The sequence below is a fragment of the Bubalus kerabau genome, chromosome 13 (assembly GCF_029407905.1).
Source record: "Bubalus kerabau isolate K-KA32 ecotype Philippines breed swamp buffalo chromosome 13, PCC_UOA_SB_1v2, whole genome shotgun sequence".
NCBI classification, from domain to species: Eukaryota; Metazoa; Chordata; class Mammalia; order Artiodactyla; family Bovidae; genus Bubalus; species Bubalus kerabau.
The window spans coordinates 11,623,928-11,641,773 of NC_073636.1; the positions used below are offsets into that span (position 1 = coordinate 11,623,928).

Here is a 17,846-nt window from a genome sequence, read left to right on the forward strand (position 1 = left end):
GATTAATACTATGATAGAAGCAAAGATCCTTGGAACCAGTAAATGTTGAAAGTGAGTTTTAGAGAATGACTCTGTGGTTCATCTTTGGAAGAGGTAGAGGAGGAGCATTTATCTTTTTGAAAGACATATTTGGCTGCACTGGGTCTAGTTGTGGCACGTGGGATCTTTAGTTTCGGCACGTGGAATCTAGTTCCCTGACCAGGGATGGAACCTGGACCCCCTGCCTTGGGAACTCAAGTCTTAGCCCCTGGACCCCCAGGGAAGGCCAGGAGGAGGAGCATCTTGAAGAGATAGAAGGCGCGCTGGGGGATGAGGAGGAGGGGCTCCCTTTTATTTACTTTCTGAATTATATGTTTAAGTTCAGAGAATCTATTGCATGATTTTCTGTTCACTTTAGAAATAGGTTAACTGTGTGCATTAGAAATGGTTTTTCCTGTTTTACAGGATGACCTTACACCACTCTTACTTGGCATAAGTGAAAGGAAACAGCAAATGGTGGAATTTTTAGTAAAAAAAGAAGCAGATATACATGCGGTTGATAATATGAAAAGGTACAGTTGTTCTTTTTCTTGTTAAAAACCTTAGTGCTGTTCTCGGGTGCTAAGATCAAGATTAAATTAATAACAGGTTTCATTTGTGATCAACATCTTCATCAGTTAGGTAGAAAATCAATTATTCTGACTGGGGATCGTGAAAAACTATATAGCAGGAATATATAGCAGGATTCATATTCCTTTATAATATTGAGTGATGTCATATGCAACCTATTCTTTTTTCTGGTTGATCTTGTAGTAGCTGAGGGATTTCATACTAGTTTCATTAGCTTTATAAAATATGGATTCTGCTTTTCACTTTACCTTATGACAGTATTGAATTTCTTAATTATTTTATAACGATTGTTTAACCTCTAGTTCGTATATATTTTTCCTTAAAAGATGCATACTAAACATAAAGGACTTGATTTTGTCTTTTGGATGACTCTTTGCTTTCAGTTACTTTCTTTAAAATATACTGATGGTATTAGATTGCAGAAGAGTCCTTCACAGTTTAGTGACTAAACAGCAACAGAAAAGTGATTAGTAATCACTGTCACCAGATACTGTGGGCTCATCAGTTTTTATCCTTTTTCATTTCTAGTACATTTTGATGTTTTCATTTTAAATGAAGGTAGAAGGAAGAATGATAGGTTTAATTGGATAAACAGTTCCTTTAACAAAGATAAGTCAGAGGTGGATGATACAGACGAAAATGATGGGCCTTAGATTCAGACTGGGTTCAACTCCTAGCTTTCCTACCTATTAGGGTTATGACCCTGGGCACAGTACTTATCATCAGCAAATAAGTTTCCTGGTACAAAAAGGCAAATAGTAATGCATCCTTCAAAGGTGGCTGTGTGTATATATAGTATTTCATTTAGTGAAGAGCACATGCTTGTCAACATCATTAAGTGCCTCGATGACTATTTTTATTTCCATTATTGTTAATATTTTTGTTTTAAGCCTGCAAATAGCCTTTGCTTAACCCAACCTCTAGCTGACTTTGAAGCATAATATATGAGACTAAGGAGGAAACGGGGGATTCGTCCTTTAAATACTCACCTGCCTCAGATAAGTGACCTCAGCATAGTTTCTTGTCCATCAAGGACTTTGTTATTACTTTTTTAAAGCATTTATTTATTTGACTGCGTGCAGTCTTAGTTGTGGGAGCTCTCAGTTGCAGCATGTGGGATGAAGTTCCCTGTCCAGGGGTGGAACCTGGGCCCCCTGCATTGGGAGCCTGGAGTCATAGCCCCTGGTCCACCAGGGGAGTCCTCATCAGGGACTTTTGAAATAGTAACTGCTGCTGCATGCCATCCCAATGGGACAGGAGGCTTCTTTTCCATCCCTTCATTTTAGCCGTGGAAGTAATTTACAAGGATGTACACTTGAGCATGTAAATGGTCAGTTCTTCATGGAAGGGCAAGATGTTAACTTGGTAAAGCATATCAAACGAGCTGTTTCTGTAAGTTAACTCAACTTCCTGAGGGTGACGTCATCTCTCTGTTGTTTTAGAACCGCCCTCATACTTGCTGTCAATTATGAATGTGCCGATGTAGTCAGTCTTCTCCTTCAGCGAGGTGCTGACGTCTCTTCTCAAGATGTCTTGGGACTGACTGCAGAAGAATATGCTGCTATTAGTGGTTTTAATATGTAAGTGTTTACATTAAAATGCCAGTTCTCACTAAACTGCAGCCAAAAAGAATTTTAACTGTTACTTGTTACATGACCAGTGAGAGTTGTCCATTTGGTGCAGGCAGCTTCTATCCTGTGGGGGCACATTTGCTTAGGTCATAGGTTCCCTGTCATCCTTCCCAGAGTAGTGGGTGTCAACTTGCCTGAGATTCCATAGTTACAGTTGGCCCCCTCATGGGATCTGTTTCCTGTAAGAATGAAAATCTTCCAAAGGATTTATCTGCCTCATTTACCAGAAATCCTTAACTCTCAAGTAAGTTAGTTCAGAGAGGAATTTAGAGAGGTAAGCCCTGCCTAGGACTTGCCAGGATCCATTGTAAGAGTAGGGCAACGTCTTCCAAGTGAATCGGAGATGAACATGGAGATTAAGCGTCATTGTCAGAAAGATCTGCTGGTTGCGAGTTTGAGCAGGTAGAGAATGGAGAGTAGCGGTCCAGGCCAGGTCTTGATTGTGATTAGTTTTCTGCACTTGGTGTGATTAGCTGCAATAATGGGGGATAATTATGTTATCTAATGTAGTGAGTTCATATTTTATAAATAAATTTAGGTACAAATTATATAAGAGCTGAGGTTCCCTAAATTATGAACCACAAAGAACAACTCATCACCATAATTAATAAGTTTCCTGCAGCCCTTGAATGCTAAACATATAAGAAAACAGACATTGGTTTTATTGGGGATTTCAAAGTAGTTCCAGCAATAAAGTTCAAGAACAAATTATTCCATTCTGCAAGCATTTTGGGGATATATTATCTCATTAAATCCTCTTAATCCCCTTGTGAAATAAGGCAGTAAGATCCCAGTTGTGTAGAGGAAGACTTTGAACTCCAGAGAAGCAACTTCTCTAGAAACAAAGAGCAGTTGGTTACAGAGCTAGGATTTGCAAGTTTGAAAGAATTTTCATATGCCAAGCTAAATCTAGTTAATCTACTGAGCTATATGCCCTAAGTTCATGACTACTTCATCTTCCTTTTCTTTCTCCTTAAAATACATACTAAGCAAAACTTTGTAGAACTTAGAAACTTGAAATCTATGGGACAATTGTAGTTTTGATATTATCACTGACATTGTCTGTCTGAAATAATCTAAGAATTTAACATATTTTGTAGTTGTTTTTCATATTAGTGTTAAAATATTATTTATCACATTTTTAACACATAGCATTTGCGAACTGATCTCTGAATATAAAGAAAAGAGGCCTAAAACTACTCCCGAAAACAGCAACCCAGGTATGTCATCTGATAATAATGAATTACTCTTGGTGATTCTACCATAGATAAAGTAGGAGTGAGGAAGTTTCAATAATGAAAGAACTATGATAAAATTAGTGTAAAATGCACGTGTGTTTTATTTTTAAATTAATTTCTTAATAGTCTAGTATTCAGAATTGTTAAAGAAGTTAATTGTAGGTAATTTAACATCAGAGACAGTATTGTCTGAAAAGAATTCCATGTATTTAATCACAGCTGCTAAAATCCTGTATTAGATTTTTGTGTAAATTAGAAAAAATGTTTGTTAGTATGATATATATTTCATCTATAATCATATTATAACAAATTGGATTTCTTATAAAAGTGGAACTTTAACTTTTACAAATAGTTTGCATTTAGTGAATGAATAGTTATTAGTTACTGTGTAGTGATTAGTCTCATTAAAAAAGTTACCATCGTTTAAACTGGGAACCTCAACAATCCCTTCCTGGTAGGATAAGAAATGATAAACAGTAAGAACTGCAATGCTGAGCCAGTGTGCAGCGTACCAGGAAGAGATTACTTTCGAAAGATACCTTGGAATAGTACAGATCAGAAAAGCAATGCCTAGTTGAGAACCACCGGTTATTTTGCCTATTGTACCAACAAGGTGTCTGTTACCAACTTTATTGCTCACAGATCCAAAAAGAGTGAGATAGGTTGGCTTCATTAGAACCAGAATTTTCCTTCTGTGTGTTGGATGATTGTCATGATAGTATAGTTTTGTAAGAACAACAAGTTCTGTTGCCCTTCTTTAAAAGATTATCATAATAGATTTTCAAATAGATCAACTTGGGACTCTGCAGATTCTAATAAAAGACCCCAAACACTTCACATTAGCAAAAACACCACTATGTCCCCTTGATGTGGCATCTAGCACATGGTACAAGCTGTCTGAGAACACCTTTAAACTTAGTAGACCTCTATCTAATCAAAAGGGGCTTCCCAGGTGGCTCAGTAATAAAGAATCCGCCTGGCAATGCCTGAGATACTGGTTTGATCCCTGGATCGGGAAGATCCCCTGGAGAAGGAAATGGCAACCCACTCCAGTATTCTTGCCTGGGAAATCCCATGGACAGAAGAGCCTGGTGAGCTACAGTCCATTGGGTCGCAAAGAGTTGGACACGACTCAGTGACTGAACAACAACAACATCCATCAAAGGACTTCTGTATGTTAGAGAAGATACAGAGATGACATAGAGTCTTGGTCTTCGATATGCTCAGAACAGAATAGAGTTGTCCCTGGTTACTTTCTATAGTTTTCTAAACAGACTTTTCAAGGAAATCATTCTTATTTATTTGTTCATTTGTTCACTGAAGAGATAACTATCAAGTGTCTTTTACGTACCAAGCATTGTTCTGATGTTACAGGGTGCAAACATTTAAAAATCACTGCCCCTGCCCTCCAGGCTCGAGCTTGGAAGACCCCTCTCCCTCCATGTGAGTCATCCCTCCAGCATCAGATCATGACGACACATGTGAAATGCTGTCCAACAGCACCAGAGTCTGTAGCTCCTTCCATCCTTCCCTTCCTCCCCTTATTCATCAGCTTAGGATCTGATGACAAATGCCTTCCAAGCTGAAAAAGCATGATTTCTATCAACATTTGCCATATAATGTGCAGGATTGATATAATGATATATCCCTCAGTAGAACAGAGCACTGTTTAGACCATCCTGCTCTAGGTGGTCCAGATACCCTTGAACAATGGAAGGAAATAGTCTCAAGAGAGTGTGCTTTTCAAATGTATTAGTACGTATACACATATATTTAAAACATTAAAAAGTTCAGCTTATGTGTATCCTACTGAATGCTCACCACTACAAGTCTAGTCCTCATCCCCACCACCCACGTGACCCCCTTTACCCATTTGCCCTCCCCCACCTCCCTTTCAAGAGACCATCCTTTCTAAATCTGGAATCACTACATCCTTCATACTTCTCTTACATTTGGAAAGAGGGCCAGGAAGACTTTGTCTCCTATATTTTCCCACGCTCTGAAGTTCAGTGCCTGTAGACCAAGCTTCTCTGTGATAGGGCATTTTCATCCTGAACTGAAGAGCCAGAGAATTTGTGTTATGTCCCAGCAAGACACCTGTAGGCTCTGTTCACTGCTCCAGGCAATGGAAGCCCAGAAACACTGTGCTGTTTAAGCGTGCTATTGTCAGCTTATCGTACTGATTCTATTAATGGTGTAGTATCATTTTCTGTCAGTCTCCTAGAGTTTGGTTAGGATTATGGTCATTGTAAACAGCAGTTCTTTCTTCTTTCTTTCTGTTCTACATTTGATGACTATAAAGGAGAGCAATGGTTCTTAGATATTAATGGCCCATGAGTATAATACAATCACTATTCCCTCTAGTGTGGTCTCCAGGTGTGGTCCCAAAGGAATACTTCTAAACAAAGCATCAGTCTTGAGGTTTTAATAGTCTGTATTTTTCTTTTGTTGATTTAAAATGTGTCTTACTTTTTTCTTTAATAGCGGCTAAGAGTTCTGAAGAAGACTCTTTAAGCAGGTAGGATTTGACAGATTTTTTTAAAATTGTATGTGTTACTAAGAGAACACACAGAGAAGAGAAGCTAATGTTTGTTGAGTGTTCTACTCTGGGTTAGAGACTGCATTATGTGCTTAACATTTGTGACCTCATAGAGTCATCAGAACAGCTTTGTAAAGTAACTGTGTCCTACTTTTACTTAATTAGGCAACTGGTTTGAGGAGGTTGATGAATTGACCCATGAGTCCATGGTTAAAATGAGTTGACCTGTGATTTGACAGCTGGCCTGCCTGGCTTCAACATCCACTCTCCTGTCCCTCAGCAGAGATTGAGAAGTACCCGTGTAGCATATAAGTGAAACATACAAATTATTTCTTTGACTTGTGTCCATTTTAAGTTTTAGACATTGCGGGGAGCTCCTGTATTCCCTTTACAGTAAAGGGGAGGAATGGGGCCTTCTCCATAAGTGACTTCCCTGCTGAAGGACCAAGACTGCCATTTTTGATGGACACAGTTTAGTCTCTGAACCAGGGACAGACAATGGAGAAGGAGCAGCATATCCTTCTGCTTTAAGTCATCAGGTTTATTCCAGTTTGGGCAAACAAAAGTTATGTCAGTCCATCAGTTAGATTTTCAGTTCAGCTATTAGGACTTGGTGAAAACATATTATTTCAGTCTTTGTTATGGAAACTATGAATGAGTCTTACCTAGATATGTCCTAGGTTAGGAGAGATGGAAGCAGAAATAGGTAACTAAAATCTCTTTTGGAGACTTCTCTGGGGGTGCAGTGGTTAAGATGGTTAGTAAGACTTCTCCTTCCAATGCAGGTGGTGTGGGTTCAATCTCTGGTAGGAGGAGCTGAGATCCCACATGCCTTGGGATCAAAAAGCCAAAACATAAAACAGAAGAAACATGGCAACAAATTCAATAAAGACTTTTAAAATGGTCCACATCAAAATATCTTTTAAAAAATGTTTTAAAACAGAGGCCAAATTTTAATTATGTCAAGAAACTTCGTTTACTACATAGATAGCCAAACTTTCACTTGCTTCTTTTTTTTTTTTTTTTTTTTTTCATTTAGAGAAATGAACTCACTCATTTTCGTTGTGTTTATGCTCTAAAGGTTTTCCAACAAACCTGGTGTGGATTCACGGCCTACATCAGATGATGACGTCTTAGGTTCTGAAATCAAGGTAAAGTGCACTCTTGTGAAATTAGTTTTCATGCTCTGAATTCAGTTTCATGTAGTGTTTACTCTTAAATTCAGCAATGGTGTCCCTCTCACTGTTTTATGTTTGTAATGGAAAGTTCTTCAGGGCAAACTATTTTATAAAAATATGACTAGTTGATTTTTTTTTTATTTTTAACTTTGGTAAATACTGAAGGTGGGGTGAAGAAAACAATGGGCTGGAAAATATAGAGTGACAGGAAAATTGTATTGGGAAAAGCTTTCCCACAGTGAAGGAAATATGAATTTTGGTCAAGGATAGAGTCTTACTGTGAATTTTAAACCATAAGGACATGACTTTTGCAACACTCATAATGATATCTTTAGTGGATATAATTACTTATTTTAATAATCATGGAATCTTCCTGGAGCCTTTCAGTTCCAAAACTATATAGCATATATCATCTAGTTGCCGCCCCCCCCCACCACCACTACCCACCACCCCTGGACACTTTATTTTGGTTTGTTGGCATTGGCAACCCACTCCAGTACTCTTGCCTGGAAAATTCCATGGATAGGGGAGCCTGGTAGGCTGCAGTCCATGGGGACGCAAAGAGTCAGACACGACTGAGTGACTTCACTTTCACTTTTCACTTTCATGCATTGGAGAAGGAAATGGCGACCCACTCCAGTGTTCTTGCCTGGAGAATCCTAGGGATGGGGGAGCCCGGTGGGCTGCCGTCTATGGGGTCGCACAGAGTCGGACATGACTGAAGCGACTTAGTAGCAGCAGCAGCAGCAGAGTTGTTAGGAGGGCCTTTTTTTTTTTTTTTTTTTTTTTCTCTGTTTCTGTCTCGGCTCTGCATTAAGACTAAAATAAAAGTTGAAGTTATAGAGATTTAGAAATTAAAATTCTGCGTCTCCAAAATCCATATTATAAAGGGATTCCACTGTGTTTTCTCAAGCATTCCATTAAGAGTATATTCACAACTCTTCATCTCATTGAAGAATGCATGTTGGCCTAAAATAATAACCAGCTATAGAAGCGGTTTCCCTTGTGGCTCAGACAGTAAAGAATCTGCCTACAATGCAGGAGATCTGGGTTCAATCCCTGGGTTGGGAAGATCCCTTGGAGAAGGAAACAGCTACCCACTCCAGTATTCTGGCCTGGAGAATTCCATGGACCATATAGTCCATGAGGTTGCAAAAAGTCGGACACGACTGAGCGACTTTCACTTCATAGAAGCAGAGACTTTTAATAACCATAAGATAAAACTTACAACTTGAGATTTTTTTTTCTATTGTAGTTTTAAAAAAACCTAGTCCAAGTTATTGTGTCACATTCTAAAGCTTCAGATTTCAGAAATTTTGTATTATTCTGATTTAAGTGTTCATCTTATAGCCCCGTATCAGTGTAAGCTAGTGGAGTTCAGGAAACAATTGTGCATCTCCTGGAGCATGTAGCATAGGTCTCGAGTGTAAGAATCATGTTAATAGTTTTTGAATGTGAATAAATGAAGAGAGACATGGGATCCTGTATAATGTTACAGGTAATATAGTTCAGCTGCATTATGTTGAGGAAGGAGGTCCTGCATAACAAGGAAATAAACAAGGAATACGTGAAAAGTAAAAGGTTATAGTATTTTTTTCAGTGTCCACCAATTGTGAGATGAGAATTTTAGGTTAGAATTTTTGACCTTTTTAGCCCCATCTTGTGTTCCATTAAATGTTTCTTTTCAAGCCATACCTTCTCCTCAGAATTTTGATTACCAGTTCTTTTTCCCAGTAAATAGTTAGGAATATTTCTTAATCAATTTTTCTCTCTCTCAAGTAATACTTTACAACATTCAGGTAGTGATAGATGACCATGTGTGGCTACTCAAATGACATTTTTTATAGTGGCAAAATTCAACTCTAATATGGTAGTATTTATAAACAAAAAGTTTTAGAGTAATACTGACCACTATACTAGGGATATATTATGAACAAAAGCCTCTGTCTTAAATATATGTTTTATATACAATGTATGTTGATATTTTCATAAAATTTGAAGAACAATATAGATGCATAATTTATATGTTAATAAAAGCATATAAAATAGAGGCTTTGTTCATAGTATATCCTTAAGAATACTGATATATTACTGATCTATTGTATATGAATTTTAAATATATGTGTTTTTCCACAAACCTTATTATACTTATTTTTTTCCCTTAAGTTTGTACTTGACTAGGAACTGCTCTCTCTTTGCTTTCGTTTCCTCCCCCACCCCCCCCCTTTTTTTTTTTAAACTGTTAACCTAATTTTTCCTTGCAGAATACTTTTCTTCAGTGTCTGTTCTTTCAGTCCATCTCTCTCTGCCTCTACTGTGAATATGTTTGATTATGGCTTTCTGTTTAGTGTGTTTGTGGCTTTCATTCATGGTCATTTCCCTACAGGTTTACTCTTGTTTTTTTTTCCCTTTTTCTTTGAAAGAGCTGAATTGAAACAATCATTTGTCTTTAGTTGTTTAACAAACAGAATAGAAGTAGCTTATCCTGTTTGCACTTGTAACCTATCTAAATAAGGTTCTACGAAAATCTAAACTTTCATATTTCCCTTCCCAAGTGATAATTGATGCATATAGAAATCATGCAAGCATATGTCAAAATATAGCAATTAATTTAAATGTCTTAGTTTTTCAATAGTACTCTAAACTGCCAGGGATAAATTTTTTTTCTAGAACATTTTGGTAGAGAAATAATCTAGTGGATGTCATAGTATTTGTACAGCAGTCAATTAGGGGTAAGGAGAGGAACATCTGGGGTTTCTGATGTCATCTGTCATAATGCTTACCCTATGAGAAGGTTAGTCAGTGGCAGAACTGGGATTTGAATCCACATCTGAATGACTCCAGAGCCTGTGTTCTTTGTGTTAGATCATATAGTAATGGGGGAGGTTATAATTCTTTTATTCAAGTTGATACTTGTTATTCATCAAGCTCTTATTTTCTTCTCCAGAAGGAACCAAAACCAAAGTTAGCAAAGCTAATGAAGGCTTTTCAGCAATCCAAGAGAAACCGTAAGTTATTTGAGGACTGTCCTCCTGGTGTTATTCACTGATTTGAAATGACACAGGTTCTCATGTACTCTCCCCTGTTTTCACTGTATTAGAAGCAGAATGTGGCATTGTGAGACGAGAGAGTGCCACCCTCTCTGAGAACAATAATTCTGATAGTGAAATTGAAGATGTGGTTGAAACCCTTCCCAAACCACCACCTGGAGTCCAGGGCTTCTCTCATCCTGCCTTCCCAAGGCCTGATCCTCTTCCAAAATCACTCAAGACTCTAGCAGGCCTTGGTCTTGCAAAGGTAAGTTGTTTTGTTTTTAACTCTTTTTTCCCCTGTACTTTTTTACACACCATTCCCTTGATCCTATGATGACAAAAAGGATCCCACCGCAGAAATGGAAGACTTCAAAGTCAGGATACAAAATGATGTGATAATAAGAGCAATATATCTGCATGGTTCAGATTTATAAATGTTGTCATACTAAGTATGCCATTATGAAAGAAAAAAATTACAAAGCAATTAGGAAAAACAGCTAGATGAATATGAAGACTGCAAGGGGGATGAAGGAGAAGAATTCATTTAAGAAGGATAAGATGAAGACGAGACGAGACAGAGGAGGCGGTCCTAAGATGGCAGAGGAATAAGACAGGGAGACCACTTTCTCCCCCACAAATTCATCAAAAGAACATTTGAATGCTGAGTAAATTCCACAAAACAACTTCTGAATGCTGGCAGAAGACATCAGGCACCCAGGAAAGCAGCCCATTGTCTTCAAAAGGAGGTAGGAAAAAATATAAAAGATAAAAAGAGAGACAAAAGAGGTAGGGATGGAGCTCCATCCCAGGAAGGGAGTCTTAAAAAAGCGAGAAGTTTCCAAACACGAGGAAGCATTCTCACTGCTGAGTCTGTGGCGAGCCTTGGCACCACAGAGGGCAACATAACCAGGAGGAAAAATAAATTAATAATTAAGACCCACAGATTACGTGCCCAATGGTAACTCCCCCAGCGGAGAAGCAGTGCAGACGCCTGCATCCTCCACTAGCAAGCGGGGGCTGGGCAGGGAGGCGTGGGCTGCATTGCTTAGAGTAAGGACTGGGCCTGAATGCCCCGAGGGCAATCTGAGGGAACTAACTTGGGCTAGCAAACCAGACTGTGGGAGAGCTACCACGCGAAAAGCCCTAACCTAAGACACTACCAGGCCCATTCACAGAACAAAGGACTGAGCAGAGCTAGCCGGCTGCAGGCCAACCCATCCCCCGCCTCTGGTGACAGGCAGGCAAAGGCAGCCAGAGCTGGAAGGGGGCAATCGCGGCCCCAGAGAGGCATTATCTAACAAACTGCAAGCAGGCTTCGTTGCTAACCAAGACTTCTTGGGATTCTGGACGGTCAACATCCGCCTGAGAAGGTGCACCAGTTGTACACCCAGAAAACCGAACGGCAGGGATGGGGGAGGCGATAAGTCGCAGCAACCGTGCTCACCAAACACCTCATCACCTGAGCTGCTCGGACCTGGGAAGTGCACAAAACGCAGGCCCAACGGAGTCTTCACCTCTGAGGACTACCCAAGCGCCTGAACCTGAGTGGCTTAAACCTGGGAGGTGCAGACAGCCAAGGGCTGGCCTCCGACGGTTCCTGGTGGAGCAACCTGGAGCCTGAGCGGTGTGGGCAGGGAGGGCACACGAGCCGTGAGCAGGGGCAGGCCCAGTGTGACTGAGGCACTGCAAGCACACGTGTGTTATTTGTTTGCAGTGTCCCTCCCTCCCCACAGTGCGACTGAACAAGTGAGCCTAAAAAAAGTGTCCACCACCATCCCCCTTGTGTCAGGGCTGAAATCAGACACTGAAGAGACCAACAAACAGAAGAAGCTAAAACAGAGGGAACCTCCTTGGAAGTGACAGGTGCAATAGATTAAAACCCTGTTGTTAGTACCGACTACATAGGGAGGGGCCTATAGGTCTTGAGAAATATAAGCCAGATCAAGGAACTATCTGAAAATGAACTGACCCCACACTGCCCACAACAACACCAGAGAAAGTCCTAGATATATTTTTACTATTTTTATTATCATTCTGTAATTTTTAAACAAAATTTTTAATTTTTAAGTCCTCTATTACTCCTTTAATTTTCATTTTTATAACGTACTATTACTTAGCAAAAAAAAAAAAAAAGAGAGAGAGAGAGAGAAAGAGACCCTATTTTTTAGAGCAAGCTTTATATATATATATATATATATTATACTTTTTGTGACTTTGTTTTTTTTTCCTTTAATATTGAATTTTTGAAAATCCAACCTCTACACTAGATTTTTAATCTTTGCTTTTTGGTATTTGTTATCAGTTTTGTACCTTTAAGAACCCAATCTTCAGTACTCACGTTTACTTGGGAGCAAGATTACTGGCTTGACTGCTCTCTCCCACTTTGGACTCTCCTTTTTCTCCACCAAGTTGCCTCTATCTCCTCCCTCCCCCTTCTCTTCTCTACCCAACTCTGTGGATCTCTTTGTGTGTGCCGGACGGTGGAGAACACTTAGGGAACTGATTACTGGCTGGATCTGTCTCTCTCCTTTTGATTCCCCCTTTTATCCTCCTGACCACCTCTGTCTCCTTCCTCCCTCTTCTTCATGTAACTCTGTGAACCTGTCTGGGTGTCCCTCACTGTGGAGAAACTTTTCATCTTTAACCTAGATGTTTTATCAATGGTGCTGTATAGAAGGAGAAGTTTTGAAACTACTGTAAAAATAAGACCGATAACTGGAAGTAGGAGGCTTAAGTCCAAACCCTGACTCCAGGGCACTCCTGACTCCAAGGAACATTAATTGACAGGAGCTCATCAAACGCCTCCATACCTACACTGTAACCAAGCACCACCCAAGGGCCAACAAGTTCCAGAGAAAGACATACCACACAAATTCTCCAGCAACACACGAATATAGCCCTGAGCTTCAATATACAGGCTGCCCAAAGTCACTCTAAACACACTGACATCTCATAACTCATTACTGGACACTTCATTGCACTCCAGAGAGAAGAAATACAGCTCCACCCACCAGAACACCGACATAAGCTTCCCTAACCAGGAAACCTTGACAAGCCACCCGTACAACCCCACTGACAGAGAGGAAACTCCACAATAAAGAGAACTCCACAAACTGCCAGAATAGAGAAAGGATACCCAAACGCAGCAATATAAACAAGATGAAGAGACAGAGGACTACCCAGCAGGTAAAGGAACAGGATAAATGCCCACCAAACCAAACAAAAGAGGAAGAGATAGGGAATCTACCTGATAAAGAATTCCGAATCATGATAGTGAAAATGATCAAAAATCTTGAAAACAAAATGGAATCACAGATAAATAGCCTGGAGACAAGGATTGAGAAGGTGCAAGAAAGGTTTAACAAAGATCTATAAGAAATAAAAAAGAGTCAATATATAATGAATAATGCAATAAATGATATCAAAAACACTCTGGAGGGAACAAATAGTAGAATAACAGAGTCAGAAGATAAGATTAGTGAGATAGAAGATAGAATGGTAGAAATAAATGAATCCAAGGGGAAAAAAGAAAAACGAATTAAAGAAATGAGGACAATCTCAGAGACCTCTGGAACAATGTTAAATGCCCCAAAATTCGAATCATAGGAGTCCCAGAAGAAGAAGACAAAAAGAAAGGCCATGAGAAAATACTTGAAGAGATAATAGTTGAAAACTTCCCTAAAATGGGGAAGGAAATAATCACCCAGGTCCAAGAAACCCAGAGAGTCCCAAATAGGATAAACCCAAGTTGAAACACCCCAAGACACATACTAATCAAATTAACAAAGTTCAAACACAAAGAACAAATATTAAAAGCAGCAAGGGAAAAACAACAAATAACACACAAGGGGATTCCCATAAGGATAACAGCTGATCTTTCAATAGAAACTCTTCAGGCCAGGAGGGAATGGCAGGACATACTTAAAGTGATGAAAGGCAATAACCTACAGCCCAGACTACTGTACCCAGCAAGGATCTCATTCAAATATGAAGGAGAAACCAAAAGCGTTACAGACAAGCAAAAGCTGAGAGAATTCAGCACCACCAAACCAGCTCTCCAACAAATACTAAGGATATTCTCTAGACAGGAAACACAAAAAGGGAGTATAAACTCTAACCCAAAACAATAAAGTAAATGGCAATGGGATCATACTTATCAATAGTTACCTTAAACATAAATGGGTTGAATGCCCCAACCAAAAGACAAAGATTGGATGAATGGATACAAAACCAAGACCCCTATATATGTTGTCTACAAGAGACCCACCTCAAAACGAGGGACACATATAGACTGAAAGTGAAGGGCTGGAAAAAGATATTCCACGCAAATAGAGCCCAAAAGAAAGCAGGAGTAGCAATACTCATATCAGATAAAATAGATTTTAAAACAAAGGCTGAGAAAAGAGACAAAGAAGGACACTACAAAATGATCAAAGGATCAATCCAAGAAGAAGATATAACAATTATAAATATATATGCACCCAACATAGGAGCACCACAATATGTAAGACAAATGCTAACAAGTATGAAAGGGGAAATTAACAATAACGCAATAATAGTGGGAGACTTTAATCCACTCACACCTATGGATAGATCAACTAAACAGAAAATTAACAAGGAAACACAAATTTTAAAAGATACAGTAGACCAGTTAGATGTAATTGATATCTATAGGACATTTCACCCCAAAACAATGAATTTCACCTTTTTCTCAAGCACACACGGAACCTTCTCCAGGATAGATCACATCCTGGGCCATAAATCTAGCCTTGGTAAATTCAAAAAAATAGAAATCATTCCAAGCATCTTTTCTGACCACAATGCAGTAAGATTGGATGTCAATTACAGGAGAAAAACTATTAAAAATTCCAAAATATGGAGGCTGAATAACATGGTGGTGAATAACCAACAAATCACAGAAGAAATCAAAATATGCATAGAAATGAATGAAAATGAAAACACAACAACCCAAAACCTGTGGGACACTGTAAAAGCAGTGCTAAGGGGAAGGTTCATAGCAATACAGGCATACCTCAAGAAACAAGAAAAAAGTCAAATAAATAACCTAACTCTACACCTCAAGCAACTAGAAAAGGAAGAAATGCAGGACTCCAGGATTAGTAGAAGGAAAGAAATCTTAAAAATTAGGGCAGAAATAAATGTAAAAGAAACAAAAGAGACCATAGCCAAAATCAACAAAGCCAAAAGCTGGTTATTTGAGAGGATAAATAAAATTGACAAACCATTAGCCAGACTCATCAAGAAACAAAGGGAGAAAAATCAAATCAATAAAATTAGAAACAAAAATGGAGAGATCACAACAGACAACACAGAAATACAAAGGATCATAAGAGACTACTATCAACAATTATATGCCAATAAAATGGACAATGTGGAAGAAATGGACAAATTCTTAGAAAAGTACAACTTTCCAAAACTGAACCAGGAAGAAATAGAAAATCTTAACAGACCCATCACAAGCACGGAAATCGAAACTGTAATCAGAAATCTTCCAGCAAACAAAAGCCCAGGTCCAGACGGCTTCACAGCTGAATTCTACCAAATATTTAGAGACGAGCCAACACCTATCCTACTCAAACTCTTCCAGAAAATTGCAGAGGAAGGTAAACTTCCAAACTCATTCTATGAGGCCACCATCACCCTAATACCAAAACCTGACAAAGATGCCACAAAAAAAGAAAACTACAGGCCAATATCACTGATGAATATAGATGCAAAAATCACTAACAAAATTCTAGCAATCAGAATCCAACAACACATTAAAAAGATCATACATCATGACCAAATGGGCTTTATTCCAGGGATGCAAGGATTCTTCAATATCCGCAAGTCAATCAATGTAATACACCACATTAACAAATTGAAAGTGGTCAACCACTTTTAAATGAATGAAACTAGAACCCTTTCTAATACCATAGACAAAAATAAACTCAAAATGGATCAAAGATCTAAACATAAGACCAGAAACTATAAAACTCCTAGAGGAGAAGATAGGCAAAACACTCTCTGACATAAATCACAGCAGGATCCTCTATGACCCACCTCCCAGAATATTGGAAATAAAAGTAAAAATAAACAAATGGGACCTAATTAAAATTAAAAGCTTCTGCACAACAAAGGAAACTATAAGCAAGGTGAAAAGACAGCCTTCAGAATGGGAGAAAATAATAGCAAATGAAGCAACTGACAAACAATTAATCTCAAAAATGTACAAGAAACTTCTGCAGCTCAATTCCAGGAAAATAAACGACTCAGTCAAAAAATGGGCCAAAGATCTAAACAGACATTTCTCCAAAGAAGACATACAGATGGCTAACAAACATGAAAAGATGCTCAACATCACTCATTATCAGACAAATGCAAATCAAAACCACAATGAGGTACCATTTCACGCCAGTCAGAATGGCTGCTATCCAATAGTCTACAAGCAATAAATGCTGGAGAGGGTGTGGAGAAAAGGGAGCCCTCTTACACCGTTGGTGGGAATGCAAACTAGTACAGCCACTATGGAGAACAGTGTGGAGATTCCTTAAAAAACTGGAAATAGAACTGGGACCCAGCAATCCCACTACTGGGCATACACACCGAGAAAACCAGAATTGAAAGAGACACATGTACCCCAATGTTCATCGCAGCACTGTTTATAATAGCCAAGACATGGAAGCAACCTAGATGTCCATCAGCAGACGAATGGATAAGAAAGCTGTGGTACCTATACACAATGGAGTATTACTCAGCCATTAAAAAGAATACATTTGAATCAGTTCTAACAAGGTGGATGAAACTGGAGCCTATTATACAGTGTGAAGTAAGCCAGAAAGAAAAACACCAATACAGTATACTAATGCGTATATATGGAATTTAGAAAGATGGTAACGATAACCCTGTATGCGAGACAGCAAAAGAGACACAGATGTATAGAACAGTCTTTTGGACTCTGTGGGAGAGGGCGAGGGTGGGATGATTTGGGAGAATGGCATAGAAATATGTATAATATCATATGTGAAACAAATCACCAGTCCAGGTTCGATGCGTGATACAGGATACTCGGGGCTGGTGCCCTGGGATGACCCAGAGGGATGGTATGGGGAGGGAGGTGGGAGGGGGGTTCAGGATGGGGAACACGTGTACACCCATGGTGGACTCATGTTGATGTATGGCAAAACCAATACAATATTGTAAAGTAATTAGCCTCCATTTAAAATAAATAAATTTAAAAAAGATGAATACGAGACAGAATGAAGGTCAAGATGAAACATTATTTTACAAACACAACAGAAATAGTGGGGGTAAGTCAGAGGAGGTGCTCTATATTATAAATATGAGATAAATTATTTCAAATTCAACGTAGGAGAAAGTGAGGTTGTGAAAACTCAATACTTATACACTTCTGAATGACATATAGCTGATTTTTATGAAGAACTGAAAGAAAATTTGATACTTAGCTTTTTTGGTGGTTGTTTTTGAGGTTGGTGGTTGTTTTTGTTTTTTTCTTTAAAGTGTAGTCATAAACTAACAATACTGTGTTAGTTTCCTGTGTATAGCAATGTGACCTGGTTACACTTGTATATGTATATATCTATATTGAATATAGTTCC

The 17,846-nt window shown here is 38.8% G+C and overlaps 1 protein-coding gene across 1 annotated transcript in view; it reads left to right on the forward strand.

Annotated features, from left to right (window-relative positions):
- The window catches only part of LOC129626158 (ankyrin repeat domain-containing protein 26-like), an 87,699-nt gene that overhangs the window by 7,985 nt on the left and 61,868 nt on the right, over positions 1-17,846 (forward strand). The window contains exons 4-9 of the mRNA XM_055545365.1: positions 445-551; positions 3,393-3,460; positions 5,963-5,996; positions 7,099-7,168; positions 10,143-10,203; positions 10,296-10,492. Of these exons, the coding sequence (XP_055401340.1) occupies positions 445-551; positions 3,393-3,460; positions 5,963-5,996; positions 7,099-7,168; positions 10,143-10,203; positions 10,296-10,492 (537 nt within the window). The remainder of the gene's footprint in view (positions 1-444; positions 552-3,392; positions 3,461-5,962; positions 5,997-7,098; positions 7,169-10,142; positions 10,204-10,295; positions 10,493-17,846) is intronic.